Source organism: Astatotilapia calliptera, chromosome 22 (genome assembly GCF_964374335.1).
Source record: "Astatotilapia calliptera chromosome 22, fAstCal68.1, whole genome shotgun sequence".
In the NCBI taxonomy this organism is placed as follows: domain Eukaryota; kingdom Metazoa; phylum Chordata; class Actinopteri; order Cichliformes; family Cichlidae; genus Astatotilapia; species Astatotilapia calliptera.
In genome coordinates this window covers 36,342,172-36,360,057 of record NC_137442.1, presented here as the reverse complement: position 1 = coordinate 36,360,057, position 17,886 = coordinate 36,342,172, and the positions used below count along the sequence as shown (strand labels likewise).

Below are 17,886 nucleotides of genomic sequence, written 5' to 3'. Positions count from 1 at the left end.
TGTTACTGCCTGTTAGGGATAGTGGAGATTAGGCAACAACTAACCATCTGTGTTTAGGAGAAAGCTCAGAAAACTAAAAGAAACCCTGGGCCTGAGCTCCAGGGACCATGGCACCGTTAATAAGCAGTCAGGTGTTTGTGGCCTGAAACGATTTGAAATTCTGAGCACTGCTCACACCTGCACCGAGCTCCAGTGTTAGCCACACTTAGCCGGGTCCAGATGTCAATCCTGGAGCTGACCTCTGGAGAAAGCTCGGACTGTGAGCCCCAGACACACGGCACTACACAAGCAACACTACAAACTGAGTACAGTATAACCTTTGTGTTCAGCAAAAATTGTGTTTTGGGAGTATTTTTAATCAGTCCTCACAAAGGTGTTTTCTATCCAAACGTAGCTCATATCTACAAACAGGCCACACTTCCTCTGGAGAAATGTCTTCTTATTGTAAAGAATCATTTGGCTCCACCTCCTGCTTCTGTCGCCCACTGGTCGCCCCCCATACACGTCTTTCCGGTCGGGCTTGATCTCGTCTCCGTGCTGCTAGTACTGAAGAAACAAACGCTCCATTCTGTCGTCTTTTATTTGTGTAGTCAAATAAAAGGTTCGTTTTTCTCTTTGATTGTTTTACGGTTTGGGGACAGAACCGGAGCACTTTCCCGTCTCTGACCGGAGGAGCAGCAGCAGGAGCTCGGCGGAGGAGAGAGAGGCAGGCGGAGAGCGCCGAGCATCGGCTGGATGCAATACAAAGGTAACGAGGCTCCTCTGTGAGCGGACTGCTTGTGTTGTCAGTGGAGACGGAGGAACGGTGTTTTTGCTACGGAGAGCAGAGGATGTGAATCGCCAGTGAGAGCGTGATGGCCGAGCAGGAGGCGCTCTGTTGCAGCAGCATCGAGCAAAATGTCCCCGGGTCCTGGTTTGAGGAGTGAAAGCAGAGTGGCTATCCTTCGTTCCGCAGACTCCATTACGCACCAGCTGCTGCTCCTAAATGCGTTCATTCCTGTTTCCGCTCTGTTCCCGTTCACGCTGTGAGAGGATGGCTGGCTGGCGTTGAGGAGAACCAGTGTCGGCCCCTCGCTGGCTTCTGGATCGCGTGTTCTTCCTGCGGCAGAACCACGGACAGCGACGATGACTCGGCTGCGCAGGAAAGCGCTGGTGGCGCTTTTCCTCTTCACGCTCTTCATTTTTGGGACCATGATGGGCCTGAGGACGCTGAAACCCAGCGACGGCTTTTCGGACCTGGCTCCTGGTATGGATTTCATCGGGGAGAGGTCAGAGAGGAGGCGGCTGGATGTGAAAGACGTGGTGGTTTCCCCAGGTCAGTTCCACATGAGCAGCAGCGACACGAAGGTGGTTTTCACCAGATCGGACCGGGAGTACAGCATATTCTACGACGTCCACATCTTCTACTACCTGTGGTACGGCTCTCCCAGCGTGGACAACAAGTACATCCACTGGGATCACGTGCTGGTGCCACACTGGGACCCAAAGATCGCAGCCAGCCATGCTCAAGGAAAGCACACGCCTCCGGATGACATTGCCTCGAGTTTCTACCCCGAGCTGGGACCCTACAGCTCGAGGGACCCGAAGGTGCTAGAGTCACACATGGCCCAGATAGAAGCGGCCGCAGCGGGTAAGCACTGTTGCAACATTGGCTCTGTGTGTATGTGACAGAGTCTCGGCTCTTTGAATGCAACGAAGCATGTTCATGTTGAACTATCATAACTAAAAGTATCCAGATTAAATGTAAAATATAAAGTTTCCAGTGCTGTGAAGAGTAAAACAGTGTTGTCCTCTATTCACGGTGAACTAGAAGAATGCAGTTTCATTTACTATGCATGAATATGCACCATAACGCTGCTGATCAGGTTTATTCACGCGTATCTCGGTCCGTTTGGTCTGCAGCACTAGTCCTGTGGGGCTGTGGGAGTATGTTAGAGGGGCACCGTGTTCACAGGCTGCACTTTCTAAATAAAATGCCTCTTCCACATGGATGGATGAACACACTGACTCTATGCAAACATGCAAAACTTCAAGATAACAAGTTTGCTTAGAGATGGTGATAAAACACCAGTGTCTGATCAGGAGATTTACATGGTAAATATTGTTTCATCAATATTACAGAAAGTTCCCTCTAATTAAAATAAAAAAAGCAAACCAACATGTGTAAATTTGAGCATCTTCAGTGCCACAGTCTCTCACTTCCATCTGGTAAACCTTGTTTCACTCTCGCTGCTCTCCTTCTGTCACAAATCTCCACCGTCTTCATTTCTCTTGTGCAAGCTTTACTTGGTCCTAAGGACCCCAAAGCGCTTTACACTATACACAATCACTACAGTGTATAGTGTATACAGTGGCTACACTACACTACAGTGTAGCCACAGCCACCCTGGGGCGCACTGACAGAGGCGAGGCTGCCGGACACTGGCGCTACCAGGCCCTCTGACCACCACCAGTAAGCAACGGGTGAAGCGTCTTGCCCAAGGACACAACGACCGAGACTGTCGGAGCCGGGGCTCGAACCGGCAACCTTCCGATCACAAGACGAACTCCAAACTCTTGAGCCACGATCGCCCTTTATTACAACTCAAAGGTTGCAGTTCACAGCACACCCGCTGCAAGCTCAACACAACCAACAACCTGAACACAGGACCCAGTACAATATTTAAGGCTACGTCCACACTAGGGCTGCCACAAACGATTATTTTGATAGTCGACTAGTCACCGATTATTTTTGCGATTAGTCGACTAATCAGATCATCATCCACTGGACGTAAAACTACAGCTTATATAACTATCATTAGCTTACAGCTTTAAGCTTTTAAGGTGCTAACTAAAAATAAAGACAAGATGATAGTTTATTCAATTTTAATGAAATCTGCAGATTGTTTCGGTGAAGTTTAATAAACTCCTTGCTATCTAAAATATAACAGGACACCGGGGTATATTCTCCAGCATCTCACACTTCTGATAATCAGCTGTCTGCTTGACGTTTATTCAGCTGTGTAAAAACTATAACTTTAATCTCAGCCAAACCGATTTACTCAGGAACAAATAAAATATTAAAAAAAAAAAACAACATCTTCAAACAATAACATTTTAAGTTATCTAAGTGACTCATATATCATGTTTAACCTGAGTAGCGAAAGACGGCGGTGGGTTTGAAAACAATTTGCCGGGAGTCCGGTGTTCTCACGGCTCTAGTGAGCCTAGCCCCCGGCTAGCTATCGAGCTAGTGGGTAACAGACGTCTCCGAAAACGTCGGAGCGCTTTTGAAAATATGTGGTGTCCTGATAAACTGAGCAGATATTTGAGGTTTACACAGCTACATTCTCCCTGAAAATATGTTAAACGTTTATTTTGTGACCCAGAAAGAATAATAAGAGTAACATTAAAACTAACTAGCTGCCGCCATTGTTGGAAACTGAGCTGGGCCGCGCTATGAATTCTGGGACACAGCTGCTTCTTCTTCGGGGTTTAACGGCAGCTGGCATCCTTGTACATGCAGTGCTGCCATCTTCTGTTTCAGTCCATTATTACACTCTTAAATCCTGCTACTTATTCCTGCGTCTTTTGTGATCTTACAAAGCTTCAAACGACGCGTCGACTATTAAATCAGTCGTCGACGATTTTGATAGTCGACGTAATCGTGACTAGTCGACAAATCGTGGCAGCCCTAGTCCACACTAATGCGTTTTTAAACGAAAACACATCGTTTTCTCTCCGTTTTGGCCTCCCGAGACGCCGCTCTCGAAAACGCACACATTTCAAAATGGAGCTGCCCCGTCGCAGTGTGGACACACGAAAACGCAGACTTTCGAAAACGATGACGCATGTTGGTCATGTGATGCAGTCATGTGGCCAATTAAACAAAGATAGCGGAGTGCATTATACGGCAGTTGTTTTGATTGCTCTCAATTTTGACAGCCCTAAAAAAGATGAATATCAGTTTGTACGTGCTCCAGATAGCTTTTCTTTAATTCTCGCTCGTTTTTGCGCAGGACTGGAACGTAAGCGTTTTGGGCCGACTGTGTGGATGCCAAACGTTTTCAGACGAAAACGCCGTTTTCAAATCTATCCGGGCTAGTGTGGACGTAGTCTAAGTCGGGGGGGCATGATTGCGGATACACGGAACCGCAATCCACGCCCGCCACATACCCCCATCGCCCGACTGAGGCCAGGGAGCCATCCGGCCAAACCTAACCCCCTCCTCCCGCGAGCGGGAGAGAGACCGTCGGCGTCCCCAACAGGGGGGTGTGAGTTCAGGTGGTCGCCCGCGGCTCCAGCGGCGCTGGCGAAGCTGGTCCGGAGGTTGGTCGCATGGCAGGTGGTCGCAGCTCACAGGCGGCTGGGCTGACGTAGGATCAATTGGCGCGCCGGCCTCTGGTGGAGATGAGGCCGGTCTGGCCAGCATGCCGCCCTCAGACTTGGCGGGGCAGTCGCACGGCACGCCCTCCGGCCGAGCAGGCTCCTCCTCTTCCGCTGCTCCCGGCTGGAGCAGCTAGTGGTGGGCGGATCCAAATATCGATTATACCAATGCCAAGTTGGCGGATCGATACTAGCCTGGTGAGATCGATTCTTTAAGTTCCGCTCTTGTTTGCGGTGCTGTCGTTTTGGCAAAGACGAAACAGCCAGCGACTCGCTGCACCTGTGTCAGCGCAGAGCAGGCACACTTTGCTCCCCTCCTACCTCTTGTGTTTAGATGGTGCGCTCTCACGTGACGTGCCTTAGACGCGTTGGGGGTTGTTAAGTTGTTTACATATTATTTATATTTTTATCAGCTCTTATTGTTGTTGAGAATTTTAATTGTAAATTTTGTATTATAGTTTCTCAACAGTGCTTGTTTAGATTTTTTAACTGGTTTGCGCAATTTATTGTAACATTTTTATTAAAAAAAGAAAAAGATAACTAAACCGCCACGGCAGACCCGATGGCATTTTCATGCTTCACAGCATCATTTATTCTTACAATGATCACACGGCTGTGTGGCACGGCTACAGTACATTCTGCTGCAGCTCTCCCGCTGCCAGCCGTACACATCACTATCAACAACAACACAAGCAGAGCACAGGTTTTAAGCCAGAGAGGCGTGATTGTAGACGCGGTGCAGGTGAGTCCATCTCACCTGCCCTGGCATCGCAGAGCAGCCACAATAATTTCTACTTTGTCCTAATTATGTCCTGGGTTTTAACTATTTAATAATGAAAAAGGAAACATCACAAAAAACACTTAAGGTCATAAAAATAAATTGAGATTTAGCAATTCAATGGCGTATCCACCTTATTTATTGAGTATCGGCGATACTGGCCCTTATGTACTTGATATGGGATCGATACCAAAATATGGAGTATCGCACACCACTAGGAGCAGCTCCTCCACCTCTGTCAGGTGCGGACCCTCACGCACCTCCTCTGCAAGCAGGCGCAAACCCTCGCGCAGCTCCTCCCCTTTCTCCTCCTCCTCAACCAGCAGGCACGGATCCTCACGCTCCGCCTCCTCTTCCTGCGACGGCTTGGCAGGTTCCTCCCGCGCTCTCCGTGCACTGACCTCCAACTCGGGCTGAGCAGTTGGGTAAGCTGTTGGTGGACCCAGTGGTTGCTCGGTGGCCCTCCTCCGGGGAGCAGGAACAGGCGCAGGCCCCAGCCGGGTACAAGCCGCTCCCACCCCAGGAGTGGGGATGGGTGCGGTGGCAGGTCCTGGCTGGTCGCAACCAGTGGGGGTGGCGGCCATGTTGGCCAGGACTGCATCTGAGCTGCCAGACTCGCGATCCTCTGCGTGCGGCGCTCAACCAGGTCCTCCAGTTCTTCCTGCCAGCACCACAACACTGCCGCCTGCTCCTGCTATGTTGCCACCATCTGGGTCAGCTCCGGCTGGCCCGCGGGTCTGCTGTGTCCCCGTCCTGGGTTTCAGCACCGCTGTAACAAACCCACAGCAGACCCGGGTGCATGTTCACGCTTGGCAGCATACTTTATTACAACTCAAGGTTGCCGTTCACGACACACACCGCCACCGCGGGGTGACTGCTTGCACACGGCCAACCACCGGACCAGCGGCGCTGGCACCTGAACTCACACCTCCCTGTTGCTGGACCAGGGGTGGGGACGCTGTCGCTCCGGGCCGATTTTCCCTCTCCCGCTCACGGAGGGAGGGGAGTAGGTTCGGCCGGATGGCTCCCTGGCCTCAGTTGGGCAATGGGGGTATGTGGCGGGGCATTGCCTGCAGTGCTGTGCAGGGAAGGCGGACACACCTGCACGGCATCCGCAATCGTGCCCTGCCGACTTAAGTATTGCACCGGGTGCTGTGATAGTGGTTGTTGTTATGTTGAGCTGCAGCTCTGTGTGTGGATGTACAGCAACCGTCAAAGCATTAATAAAATATGCTGCAAACCATGAACGTGCACCCGGGTCTGCTGTGGGTTTGTTACAGGAGCACTGACTGGAAGTTCTGATATCGCCTGTTTTTCGCTTGTCTGAATCTCATTCACTACAGTGAGAGCTAACTGTACAGTCTTCATCCTCCTTTCCTTTTGCTTTGCTGTCTTTGAAGGAGTGCTGGTTTTGTCCTGGTATCCTCCAGGGGTGGGGGACGACCACGGGGAGCCCACAGAGGACCTCGTTCCTACCGTTATGGACGCTGCCCACAGGCACAGCATCAAGGTAACTGGTGAGACAACCGGTATGTTTTCCCCTTTCTGACGATTTACTGAATTTCTAGATGGCTTGCCAGTGTTTCCTGACTGTTAATGTTAAGAACAGTATTGATTTGAATCTCTTAAAAATCAGCTTTGTGGTCACACTTTGACTTTGTGATTATTTAGACATCATCAACCTGAAGAGCAGAAAGATAACACTTAATAAAAAGAATTGATGAACGTGTAGAGGGGTTAGAGTCTAGAAGACTTTAGAAGACTTTTAGAGTCTTTTAGAGTCTTCCAGATAAGTATCAAGGCTGAGGATACACTGTACAAGTCCTGTATCTATAATGTGATTTATATCATGCTTTATAAATATGGAGGCACAGAATAATGACAAACATGCTAAAAGTAAGAGTACTTACATACTCTAAGTATTTACGTAGTTGCATATACGTACACAGATATACGTATATGCAGCTGAGAAGGTTTAGAAACACATTTCAGTGTCTGTAGGTGCAGAAATATTGGACGTGGTCAGAGTGACAGATTATTTTAAAAGGTTTTCTTTTTGTACCCAAACATTAATGGCCCGCATTCTGTCACTCGCCAAAGAGCCAAAAGCAACTCCGGTTACCTTGAACATAGAACAGGTGTTACACATCGAATATACTGAAATACTCGAATACCTCAAACTAGTATCTGCAGAAACGCAGTGTGAGTGAAGAATTCAGCTGTGACATTGATTTTGTTGATTAGGTATTTCCAGTGTTGGGAAGGTTACTTTTAAAATGTAGTAGTAGTATTTATTTATTGTCATTGTCAAGAACAATGAAATTGCGTTTGGGGCTTCCATACAACCCAAAAAAAGAAGAAAATAATAAATACCCCTTAAAACCCAAGTGTACATATTTATTATTATTATTATTATACTCCAATGCAATAAGACAATCCTTAGCAATAATGTTCGTAGAAATTCAGACAAAGACCTGAGAAACATGACAAAATACAACAATGCAACCCGTTCAATATTATTGTACTGTGAGATATGATATCAGATATGATAGTTATCTATTTAAGAAAGAGGGGGGGGGCAGGAGGGGGAAGAGAATAAAAATATGATGTACTCCACTACAGATTACAGATTACATGCCCCAAAATGTATTCTGTAACGTACTCTGTTACGTTACTCAATGAGAGTAACTGATTCTGAATAATTTGGATTACTTAATATATTATCATGCTTTTTACAACTACATGAATGTTGCTGTGATTTATTACTATTACTGAAGGTTACTCGCCATTTTTGCAGTGATCTCGTATAGAAATCAGGTCCGCGGCTCCGAGCCGTGGTAAAGGGGCCTCTGACTAATACGTCGGGTTCGTGTCGGCTCGTAGCCGAAAACTAGCTTCACTTTGTTGTCTGGGTCAACTTTGCTAGTGAGAGACAGAGAGAGGCGTTGAAAGGCTGCTCATACGGAGCTTATTGTTTCAGAGGAAACAGTCGAGTCTTAACAGCTTACTCACAGCTGGGCTTCACTGCCCATCAGGCTACACTCTTCAGGGCGATGCCTGTAACACTCTGCCTGTTGCCTTCATATTAAATCATTTTTGGATAATTATTTTAAAAAATGTTTCTTCACGTCATTATGCGGCCGCGAGTAGAGGTGACGTGGGCCTGAGACTGAGGCACAGACATTAGAGCCTCTTAATGTGTGTTTGTTTGGGTTTCCACCAGCTGGAAACCAAAAACAGAGAGGACATAGCCGAACATATGAAACAGGAGAAGACCGCTGTGTAATCCATTTATTTCAGCAAAGTAACTGTATTCTGAATACCACCTTTTTAAACGGTAACTGTAACTGAATACAGTTACTCATATTTTGTATTTTAAATACGTAACGGCGGTACATGTACTCTGTTACTCCCCAACACTGTGTATTTCACTGTGAACGTGTCACTGCATATACTGCTCTTAGACGCTCGCACACTGGGGGATGAGCCTGCTGTGCTAACAGAGAATTACAAAGTAAAATTCACTTGTGTATTCATTGATCATATATATTATAACATGCTGTTGAAGATCTTTGAGGTATTCCTACACAAAGCATATATGTGAACCACTGTGAACTGCTTTGTGTTTGCTAGGTTTGCCTCAGTGTGCTCGTCAGTTTTCCCTCCGTCTGTTCTTGAAAGTCCAGTTTTTCAGCGTTCACTCCACAAACAGTAGCTTGCAGGTAAACCGTGTGTGAAAAGCATGTTTTCTGCAGTCAGAGGGCCTAGTTAGGTTCTCCCTCCCAACACAGGCGGAGTGTCATCAGGTTTTATTGTGGCCATGGCTTTTACGTGACCCACAATTGAGATTTAACAAAATATAGTCTTTATTCATTTCAGAGTTTGGCGCCTATGTTCACCCATAATAACCTGTAAAATCTATCCGAGACTACAAATTTACAGCTTTTATTGAAAATTCATTTATTGCACTGTACGAAGAGTTAGTCCTTTATTTGTTTGTTTGTTTTGGTTTTTTGTGCAAACGACATATAAAAAACATGTATATAATTTTGTCCTTTCGAGGCTTTCTAATATTGACTGCTGCCTGTCCATAATTTAAAGACTACTGAACATTGTATTGGTGATTATAGCTTGCAGTCAGTAGCATTTATTTATTAACAAAATGAAGAGTCCGTCCTCCTTTTCTCAGGAGTTACTGTCAGCGATGTAGACCTCCTCATCCAAAGTGTGCCACAATGTTCCAGCAGCAAGCAGCCAGTGCTGGCAGTGAGAAGCATTACACTGCAACAGTATTAGACAACATCAGTCAAATGAAAGCACAAAATGAGCCGTTTCACTTGAACTTTGCTTTTACACTTTAACAGAAATAAGAACTACAGCCTAACCTTTAACTGCATGATCTCGGGTGCATCGGCTGCTTAAAGCCCTCCTTCGCCATCATTACCATTTACAGTCCAGCTGTCATACGAGTTTAATGAGCGAGTGCTCGTTTTCATTTGTTGACTTTTCGGCAAACATCACCAGATGCTTGTATCTCCTCCTCATCATAGCAAGGTTGTCCTCAGCTGTGTCTTTTTGCCTCAGGTCTGTTGTGTCCACCTTTAGCAGCTTTCTTGCAAAGCATTGTGCTGGAGGTCACTGAAGGAGCTTCCTCTTTACTGCGCTGCCATCAGAGGCTGGCATTCACCTCTCAGACATGTCTCAGCTTTTCTCTTTCTCAGCTCCAACTGAAACAAGGTCAGAGCTCCTTTAGCACTAGCGGCTGTCAGATACCATAAAGCCATTAAATGTTGAAGGTGCTCGAGACAGCAGTGGCAAAATGAGCAGAGCCCCGTGTGGAGGACAGAAAAGCTTTCTCTTGGTCTACTTTTCATGCTTCCTTATATGGAAGTCTTAGTTTGAGAACTGGGTCTCTTTGTGAGTGTTAGTCAGACTTACACAACAGTGTGTATCTCACAGCTGACCTGAGCACTAATGCTTTCATGATTCAGTGCTCCAGAGCTGCTGCTAACAAAATACAAGTTTATCTGTGTTTGCTTTCTCTGCACATGTCATATGCATATGTTTGGGAGCTGCTTGTCCTGTGATGCAATGAAAAAGACGCAGCAGGAAACTGTCTGCCCCTCTGCCACTATATGAACGTGTCACAGAAATGACATTTTACAGACACAGGATCCCCTCCAGTGTTACACAATCTAACTAACCTCCTAACTATTGAGCTGGGTGCTATGTTGCTAAATAAAGTGCTGGCATTGACACTGTCTGGAAACTGGAACGGCAAAATAAAAGCTGTACTGACAAACAGTCTACAGCTGCTTTTCATGAAGCTTTAAGGCTCAATAAGCAAAATGGCCTTGTGCAGAATATAGGATGCTTTAGGTGATCAGCACCCAACTTAGACTCCATCCCCTGAGCTGGGCCTTTATGTGTAGAATGTTCTCCCTGTGTCTGTGTGGGTTCTCTTCAGGTACTCCGGAGAGAACCCACATGCAGTTAGTGGGGTTTGGTTCATTAGTGATTGTGGTGTGAATGTGGTAGATGGGAAAGTTTCCATCCCCTCACGGCACTGAATTGGATAAGCGGAGGATGGATGGGTGGATGCATGGACGGAGGGAGGGATGATGAATGAATAGAACATGGATGTAGGGAGGGAGGGATGATGGAGGGAGGATGGATGGATGGACGGAGGGATGATGGATAGATGGACGGATGGATGGAGGGAGGGATGGATGGAGGGATGATGGATGAATAGAAGATGGATGGAGGGATGATGGATGGGTGGATGCATGGATGGATGGAGGGATGATGGATGGATGGACGGAGGGATGATGGACGGATGGATGGAGAGAGGGATGATGGACGGAGGATGGATGGAGGGAAGGATGATGGATGAATAGAAGATGGATGGATGGAGGGATGATGGATGGATGGATGGACGGAGGGATGATGGAGGGAGGATGGATGGATGGAGGGATGATGGATGGATGGACGGAGGGATGATGGAGGTCGGATGGATGGATGGACGGAAGGATGGAGGGAGGATGGACGGATGGATGGAGGGATGATGGATGAATAGAAGATGGATGGATGGATAGAGGGAGGGATGATGGATCGATGGATGGACGGTTGGATGATGGATGGATGGATGGATGGAAGGGTGGATGGATGGAGGGAGGGATGATGGAGGGAGGATGGATGGATGGACGGATGGATGGAGGGATGATGGATGAATAGAAGATGGAAGGATGGATAGAGGGAGGGATGATGGATCGATGGATGGACGGATGGATGATGGATGGATGGATGGAAGGGTGGATGGATGGAGGGAGGGATGATGGAGGGAGGATGGATGGATGGACGGATGGATGGAGGGATGATGGATGAATAGAAGATGGATGGATGGATAGAGGGAGGGATGATGGATCGATGGATGGACGGATGGATGATGGATGGATGGATGGAAGGGTGGATGGATGGAGGGAGGATGGATGAATAGAAGATGGATGGATGGAGGGATGATGGATGGATGACGGAGGGATGATGGACGGATGGATGGAAGAAGGGATGATGGAGGGAGGATGGATGGATGGACGGGTGGATGGAGGGAGGGAGGGATGATGGATGGATGGACGGCTGGATGGAGGGATGATGGATGGATGGACGGATGGATGGCGGGATGATGGATGAATAGAACATGGATGGACAGATGGATGAGGAATATGTCTCTGTCTACAATGTGTCGTCTCTCAAGACAGTCAAAACCCTTTAACTGGAACTTGATCAGTCAGGCTAGAATCAAAAGTACTGATGTCATCAGGACATCTTCACACTGAGCCAACACCTCTCTGTTACAGAGCTGAGGACGCCTTTGTGCCCAATATCTAGAATAAATATCTACATTTAACCTACAATGACAAAACCAACTCAAAGTGCTCTGACTAAATCGAGTTTGTGCGATTGTCTCTACATTGTGACTGATGAGACTACAAACCATTATACACATTTAACAATTAAATGATCTGACAAACACATTTGTGTCATTTTCTGCTCATTTTATTTCCAAATTAAGAAGCAAATTCTGTGAGTAATTATGAAGATAATCACTCTGTCACTCTGTTTCTGAACAGCCTCCTCAAAGATCTACAAAAAGAAGCGAGAACGCTTTTGTTACTTTCTAAACGTCTCAGCGCGTGACCGGAGCCGCTCGATGCTTTTAGCTCTGCTTTTAATAGCTCCACAACGGCTGCTACAAAAGTCGCGTCACCCTTTTCCATCACAAACTGAAGCATGTATTTGGATCCAAATATGCGACACAGGTCTTTGTACATTATGATGTACAAGTTTTTTACAGTTTTTAGAGGAGTCAAGTCTCCCCCAATCTTCTCTCTTATATCAGTCACTATCTGCTGAAAATTCAGCTTTACAGCAGTTGTTTGTGTTTTCTCAGAAACGTGAGCGACTAAATTTGCAAGACACAAAGTGAGAAAGGTATCGGTCTCTGCGGGCGTAGGAAGCGCCCCAGACGAGCACTGCGGGGCGTCGCTACATTTTTCTTCACTCTCTGAACTCTCACGGTCAAGATTTTGGACATCAGTGATTTGAAATGCATCACTGTTGCCCTCGCTACCCACATCTCCCTCACCTACACAAGCTGGAGTCTGTGTGCTTTTAAAAGTCTCTGCAGACTCTGGTTTAAAGTCGTCATCTTCCTCAGAGTTTGGCGAGTCAACAATGCTGTAGCTGCGACTCTCACCATCTACAAAAGGGGGAGCTAAGGTCTTTGTAAAGTCCTTTAAAATGTTCGCTACACTGTGAACCATCCCAACAAAGTTTGTTGGGGATGTGGATCTATCTGATTGCAAGGACGTGGACCCTGTGATACGACTCAGGGCTGAGTTTACATTCTTTGCAATCGACACTGAAAATAAAGTCAGTAGTTTGTCTGAGTCACAAGACCGCCGTTGCCCAAAACCCAAGACCCAACCGAAGCAGTAATGAAAGATGTTTCTGAGGCTGGCCTGAATATCATCCTCTGTCACCCTGCAGTCACTGCACCCATCAAGCAGAGGTTCAACCTTCATCCTGAAAAGGGAGAGAAGAGAAACGTAGTCATCTTCCCACACTATCACTGTTTTGTGTGGTAATCACTGGGTTTTTCAACAGGACAATGCTGCAGTACACAATGCCCACAGGACGAGGGACTACTTGCAGGAGAATAACATCACTGTTTGGGACCATCCTGCATGTTCCTCTGATCTGTATATTTTTATATATTTTATTTATTGTTTACTCTATTTAATTTGTAAAATATGTGCACACACACACACACACACACGTAGAAAAATATTTAGTATACACATCCAGAAATGCATATACTATTATATATTGTACATATATTTATTAGTTTCAGATGTAGCCATTCTTGTATTTTGCTTGTTTACATTATTGTATTTTGCACAACTCTGTTGCTTGTGAAGCTCGCACACAAGAATTTCACTCACATGTGCTGTACCAATGTACCTGCACATGTGATGTGACAATAAAAGTGATTTGATCTGATCTAAATCCAACTGAGAAACTTTGGGGATGGACGGCAAAGGAAGTTTACAAAAATGACAACAGTTCCAGGCAGCAGACGCCCTTCATGCTTCATCTTTTGTCTCGTTCACATTTCTTCTTGTTGCAGAGACACCGATGTGTCTCTGCACAAGCTGATGTGAGCAAACAAAGCCCTTTCCACAGTGAATACAGTCTTGCCTCGCTGGCATCATTTCTAACCAGTCAAGATTGTTGACAAGCTGAGCTTGAGCGCCAAACGCTACCACGTTGCTATGGAAACTGTTTACAAAGACCTTGAAGCCTCTTTTTAAAAGATGGAGTGGGCGGCGAGCGTGGGCTGTTCACGGCTCGACAGCTCTCTCCCTGCTTCGCTGTTTGAGACCTGCAGCAAAACAAGCGTAGCACAGTTGTTTCAGGCTGACAGAGAGCATCCATCAGTCAGCTCACACTCCTGCCACAGAACAAAACACCCTGCTGTCTGTGAAGGCATGAAGTTATACCACTATGGTGGAGAGGTACATACTCTGTTTAGGTTATAGCTGTTACTCAGTCACCTGATTGTGTTGGCAGACGTGGTGACGGTCCAGGCCATGTCTGCTGCTCCTCCCTCTCTGTCCCAGCATGCTCAGCATGCAGCCAGAGAAACTTGGGCTCTGCCTGCTGTTCTCTATCCTTCTGTCTCTACAACAGAGGAAACACTCCCCTGCTTTTCTTTCTGTGTGTTTATCAGCAGGTAATGTTCTGCATGAATGAAAGCATGCTCAGACTTTGTTCTGCCAGCTTTCTTCACTGTGTCCACCTCACGTTTCCTGAGCTCAACACATGTGGTGACACATTAGTGTAAAACAGCTGGTTCAGAATAATCACTGTAGTCGTGTCTTTGTGAAACCAAAGCAGTTTTGTAAGAAGGATAAATGTATCAGGCATGTTTCCAACATTTTACTAATAACTTACCCACTGACTTAAACTCAAACTACACTTCCTCTGTTTATCAGCAGCTCTTTGCAGCTACTTGTTACTGTTCAAAGCACATCTTTCATGGTTCATCAAACACAGCACAGCTACAGTTACAATGTTTCAAACAAGGACAGCAGACAGCATTGGCATGATGTTAAATAGTTTGGTAATTAGGCAAACACACGTTTAAGATGTGGTATCTGCAGAGAGGGTACGCAGTGACAGCAGAGATGCTGCAGCTCGCTGCCATGATTACAGGTACTAACTCAGTCTTTCCTCTTTTCTGGCAGTTCATAAGAAACAGAAAAGAAACACTTTCACCTCTTTAACTATTCTTTCCCAGGTCTTTGTGGATTCAGGTGCTGCTTTTCAGTAACGTCTGTATTGTCATGTGTTCATGCACAGGTGGCTTTTCACATACAGCCATACAAGGGCCGGACGGACCAGAGCATGTATGACAACATCAAATACATTATTGACAAGTAAGCTGTTTTTCTGTGAGTCCCATTACCTCTGAATGATCAAGCTGTCTGTGTCAGTTGGTGCTAACATTAAAAGCCCACACATGTGATGGAACATGAACCCTGATAGATGAGGAACAAGTCATTAAATATAAATGCCCAGACTGTGCTGTCACAGGTCAGCAGGTTTCTGCTCCTTCAACTGATTAAAAATGACTGAAACAAACCTTTGTTCTGCGGTTTCATAGTACTGCAGTGTTTGCAGAAGTCAAGCATCATAGAAAGTCGTTTTTAAAGTGCAATATTATAAGATCATTGGTACAAATCCTTTACTTTTGATTTCCCAAAAATATTGGCACCGATATTTGTGTGAAAACCGCTGCGATGACCATCTGCATATTAGGACACAACCTCGAGTCAGTAAAGCTCATGATGTGTTAGACTCCAACATGTTAAACACACCATGAAAAAAGTGTAGGCATCAGACGCAGACCCGTCCGCACGTTCATGCTTTGCAGCATCTACCTCTTTATTCACAGTTGTTGTTACGAACACGGCTGCAGCTTTTCAGCTCGCACACAAACATACACATGAACAACGACAATATTAAACAGTCAGCACAGAGGCGTGCTGACTGACTTTTGAGGCGTGATTGCAGATGCCGTGCAAGTCGCGGTGCCGCCGACACCCCTGCAGCGGCACCGCAGACCACACCCCGCCACAACAAGGTTTGGACAAAATAGGCGTCTAGGCTGGTGTACTGACCCTGGATCAGCTGACCAGAGGACCCATGAAGTGTCTGATTTCCTGTCCTGTTTATATGTTAGACAGCTCACATATATTTGCAAAGTGAACCAGAAAGACGCTTCAGAAACATGCTGTGATTCGTTCATTTGGTGGCACCGCCCTCCTTATAAATCACATCAACCGCCCCTCCCTGAGCCTGGTTCTGCTGGAGGTTTCTTCCTGTTAAAAGGGAGTTTTTCCTTCCCACTGTCGCCAAAGTGCTGCTCATAGGGGGTCATATGATTGTTGGGTTTTTCTCTGTATGTATTATTCTAGGATCTACCTTTCAGTATAAAGAACCTTGAGGCGAGTGTAGTTGTGATTTGGCGCTGCATCAATCAGATTGAATTGAACTGAATACAGCAGCTTAACACGTCTCATTTTTCTCAGGTATGGAAAACATGGCGCCTTCTACAAATTCAAGTCGAGCACCGGGCGAGTACTGCCTCTGTTTTACATCTACGACTCCTACCTGACACCGCCCGAGTCCTGGGCAGAACTTCTGACAGCTAAAGGCTCCCGCAGCGTTAGAGGCACGCCTTACGATGGGATTTTTGTTGCACTCATTGTCGAGGAACGTCACAAATACGACATCCTAGCCAGCGGCTTTGACGGCATGTACACGTACTTTGCCTCGAACGGCTTCTCGTTTGGCTCGTCTCACCAGAACTGGAAGGCCATCAAGGCGTTCTGTGACGCAAACAATTTGCTGTTCATCCCAAGCGTTGGTCCCGGGTACGTGGATACTGCCGTTCGACCGTGGAACAACCATAACACCAGGAACCGTGTTAACGGACGTTACTATGAGACGTCCCTGCAGGCAGCTTTGTCTGTCCGTCCAGAAATCGTCACCATTACGTCCTTCAACCAGTGGCACGAAGGCACACAAATAGAGAAGGCTACGCCCAAGAAAACTGTGACCCGTTTGTATCTAGATTATCAGCCTAACCAACCAGACCACTACTTGGAGCTAACACGCCAGTGGGCAGAGAACTTCAACAAAGAGAAGGACAAGTGGCTGATGTGAGCGTCAGCTGAGTGGACGGTCTGAGCATCGCTACAACATGATGTTGAGCTCGCTGCCACACCTTTGTGTTCCTCCACACAAAGTTTCCGCTCAGCGCTCTCTTCCTGTTTCGACTGCCTGTCATTTTTGTACATGTTAATAATGACATGCACATGTTGATGCTTCAGGGTCGCAGTGATAAACAGCTAACACTGGTTTTGTGAGTAGTGTGGTTCTGACTACTAAACCCATGTGGATGTGTACAGTAACTCTACTACTCTGTGAGGTTTATGTTGTATTATCCAATGCTCCAGACTGTTCTTTCCTGTCTTTCCATGGTGACAAATTAAACTGTGTGTCTGTTTACAGTTGGACAATCAGTTGCTGATGTGAAAAAGGTCTTAGGCTGCGTTCACACTGCAGGGGAAAGCGCATCAAATCCGACTTCTTTGACCCTCTGCGACCATCTATCCCATCATGGTGTGACGGTGTGAACGGCACAAATCCGATATCTTCAAATCCGATCTGGGTCACTTTGGTATGTGGTGCTGAATCCGATACATATCTGATGTTTTAGAAAGCGACTGCTGTTTGACGGTCACGTCGCATTAAATCCGTCTTTTACGTCACCGACACAAGACAGACGCCGACTATCAGCGCCCGACATGGTGAACGCTTCTATCCAGGGAAACTGCTGGGAAGACAGCGTTGGAGAAACGTGAACATTTTCTTTGTACTGTATAATCTGCAGATTCTGACAGAAATCTGCAGCTAGAAGCAGCGCTCCTCTGAAACAGCAGTAAGGATCATTATTAGGACAAATGTAAATAACAAAACTTTATAACTTAAAGCAAAACTGGGAAACGTGAAGTCTGAAGTCTTTACATTAAGGCCATCAGTCACACATCCTGTTGCTCTGGGTCTAAACAGAGCGTCGTGTGTGACGTCTTCTTTTGTGCACGCGGCCGCTCTGA

General features: G+C 46.5%; 1 protein-coding gene across 1 annotated transcript; it reads left to right on the top strand.

The window, feature by feature from the left end:
- The first annotated feature begins 510 nt into the window (after positions 1-510).
- maneal (mannosidase endo-alpha like) lies at positions 511-17,280 on the top strand. The gene is made up of 4 exons (XM_026155679.2): positions 511-1,630; positions 6,544-6,653; positions 15,065-15,141; positions 16,297-17,280. Exons 1-4 carry the CDS (start codon positions 1,126-1,128, stop codon positions 16,931-16,933), a joined length of 1,329 nt encoding a protein of 442 aa, XP_026011464.1. The 5' UTR covers positions 511-1,125; the 3' UTR covers positions 16,934-17,280.
- The last annotated feature ends 606 nt before the right edge of the window (positions 17,281-17,886 follow it).

Excerpts from the sequence above, each read along its gene's own strand:
- maneal (XM_026155679.2), top strand. The coding sequence starts at position 1,126 with ATGACTCGGCTGCGCAGGAAAGCGCTGGTGGCGCTTTTCCTCTTCACG. Across the intron at positions 1,631-6,543 it reads GATAGAAGCGGCCGCAGCGG|GAGTGCTGGTTTTGTCCTGG; the intron begins GTAAGCACTGTT and ends CTGTCTTTGAAG. Across the intron at positions 15,142-16,296 it reads ATCAAATACATTATTGACAA|GTATGGAAAACATGGCGCCT; the intron begins GTAAGCTGTTTT and ends CATTTTTCTCAG.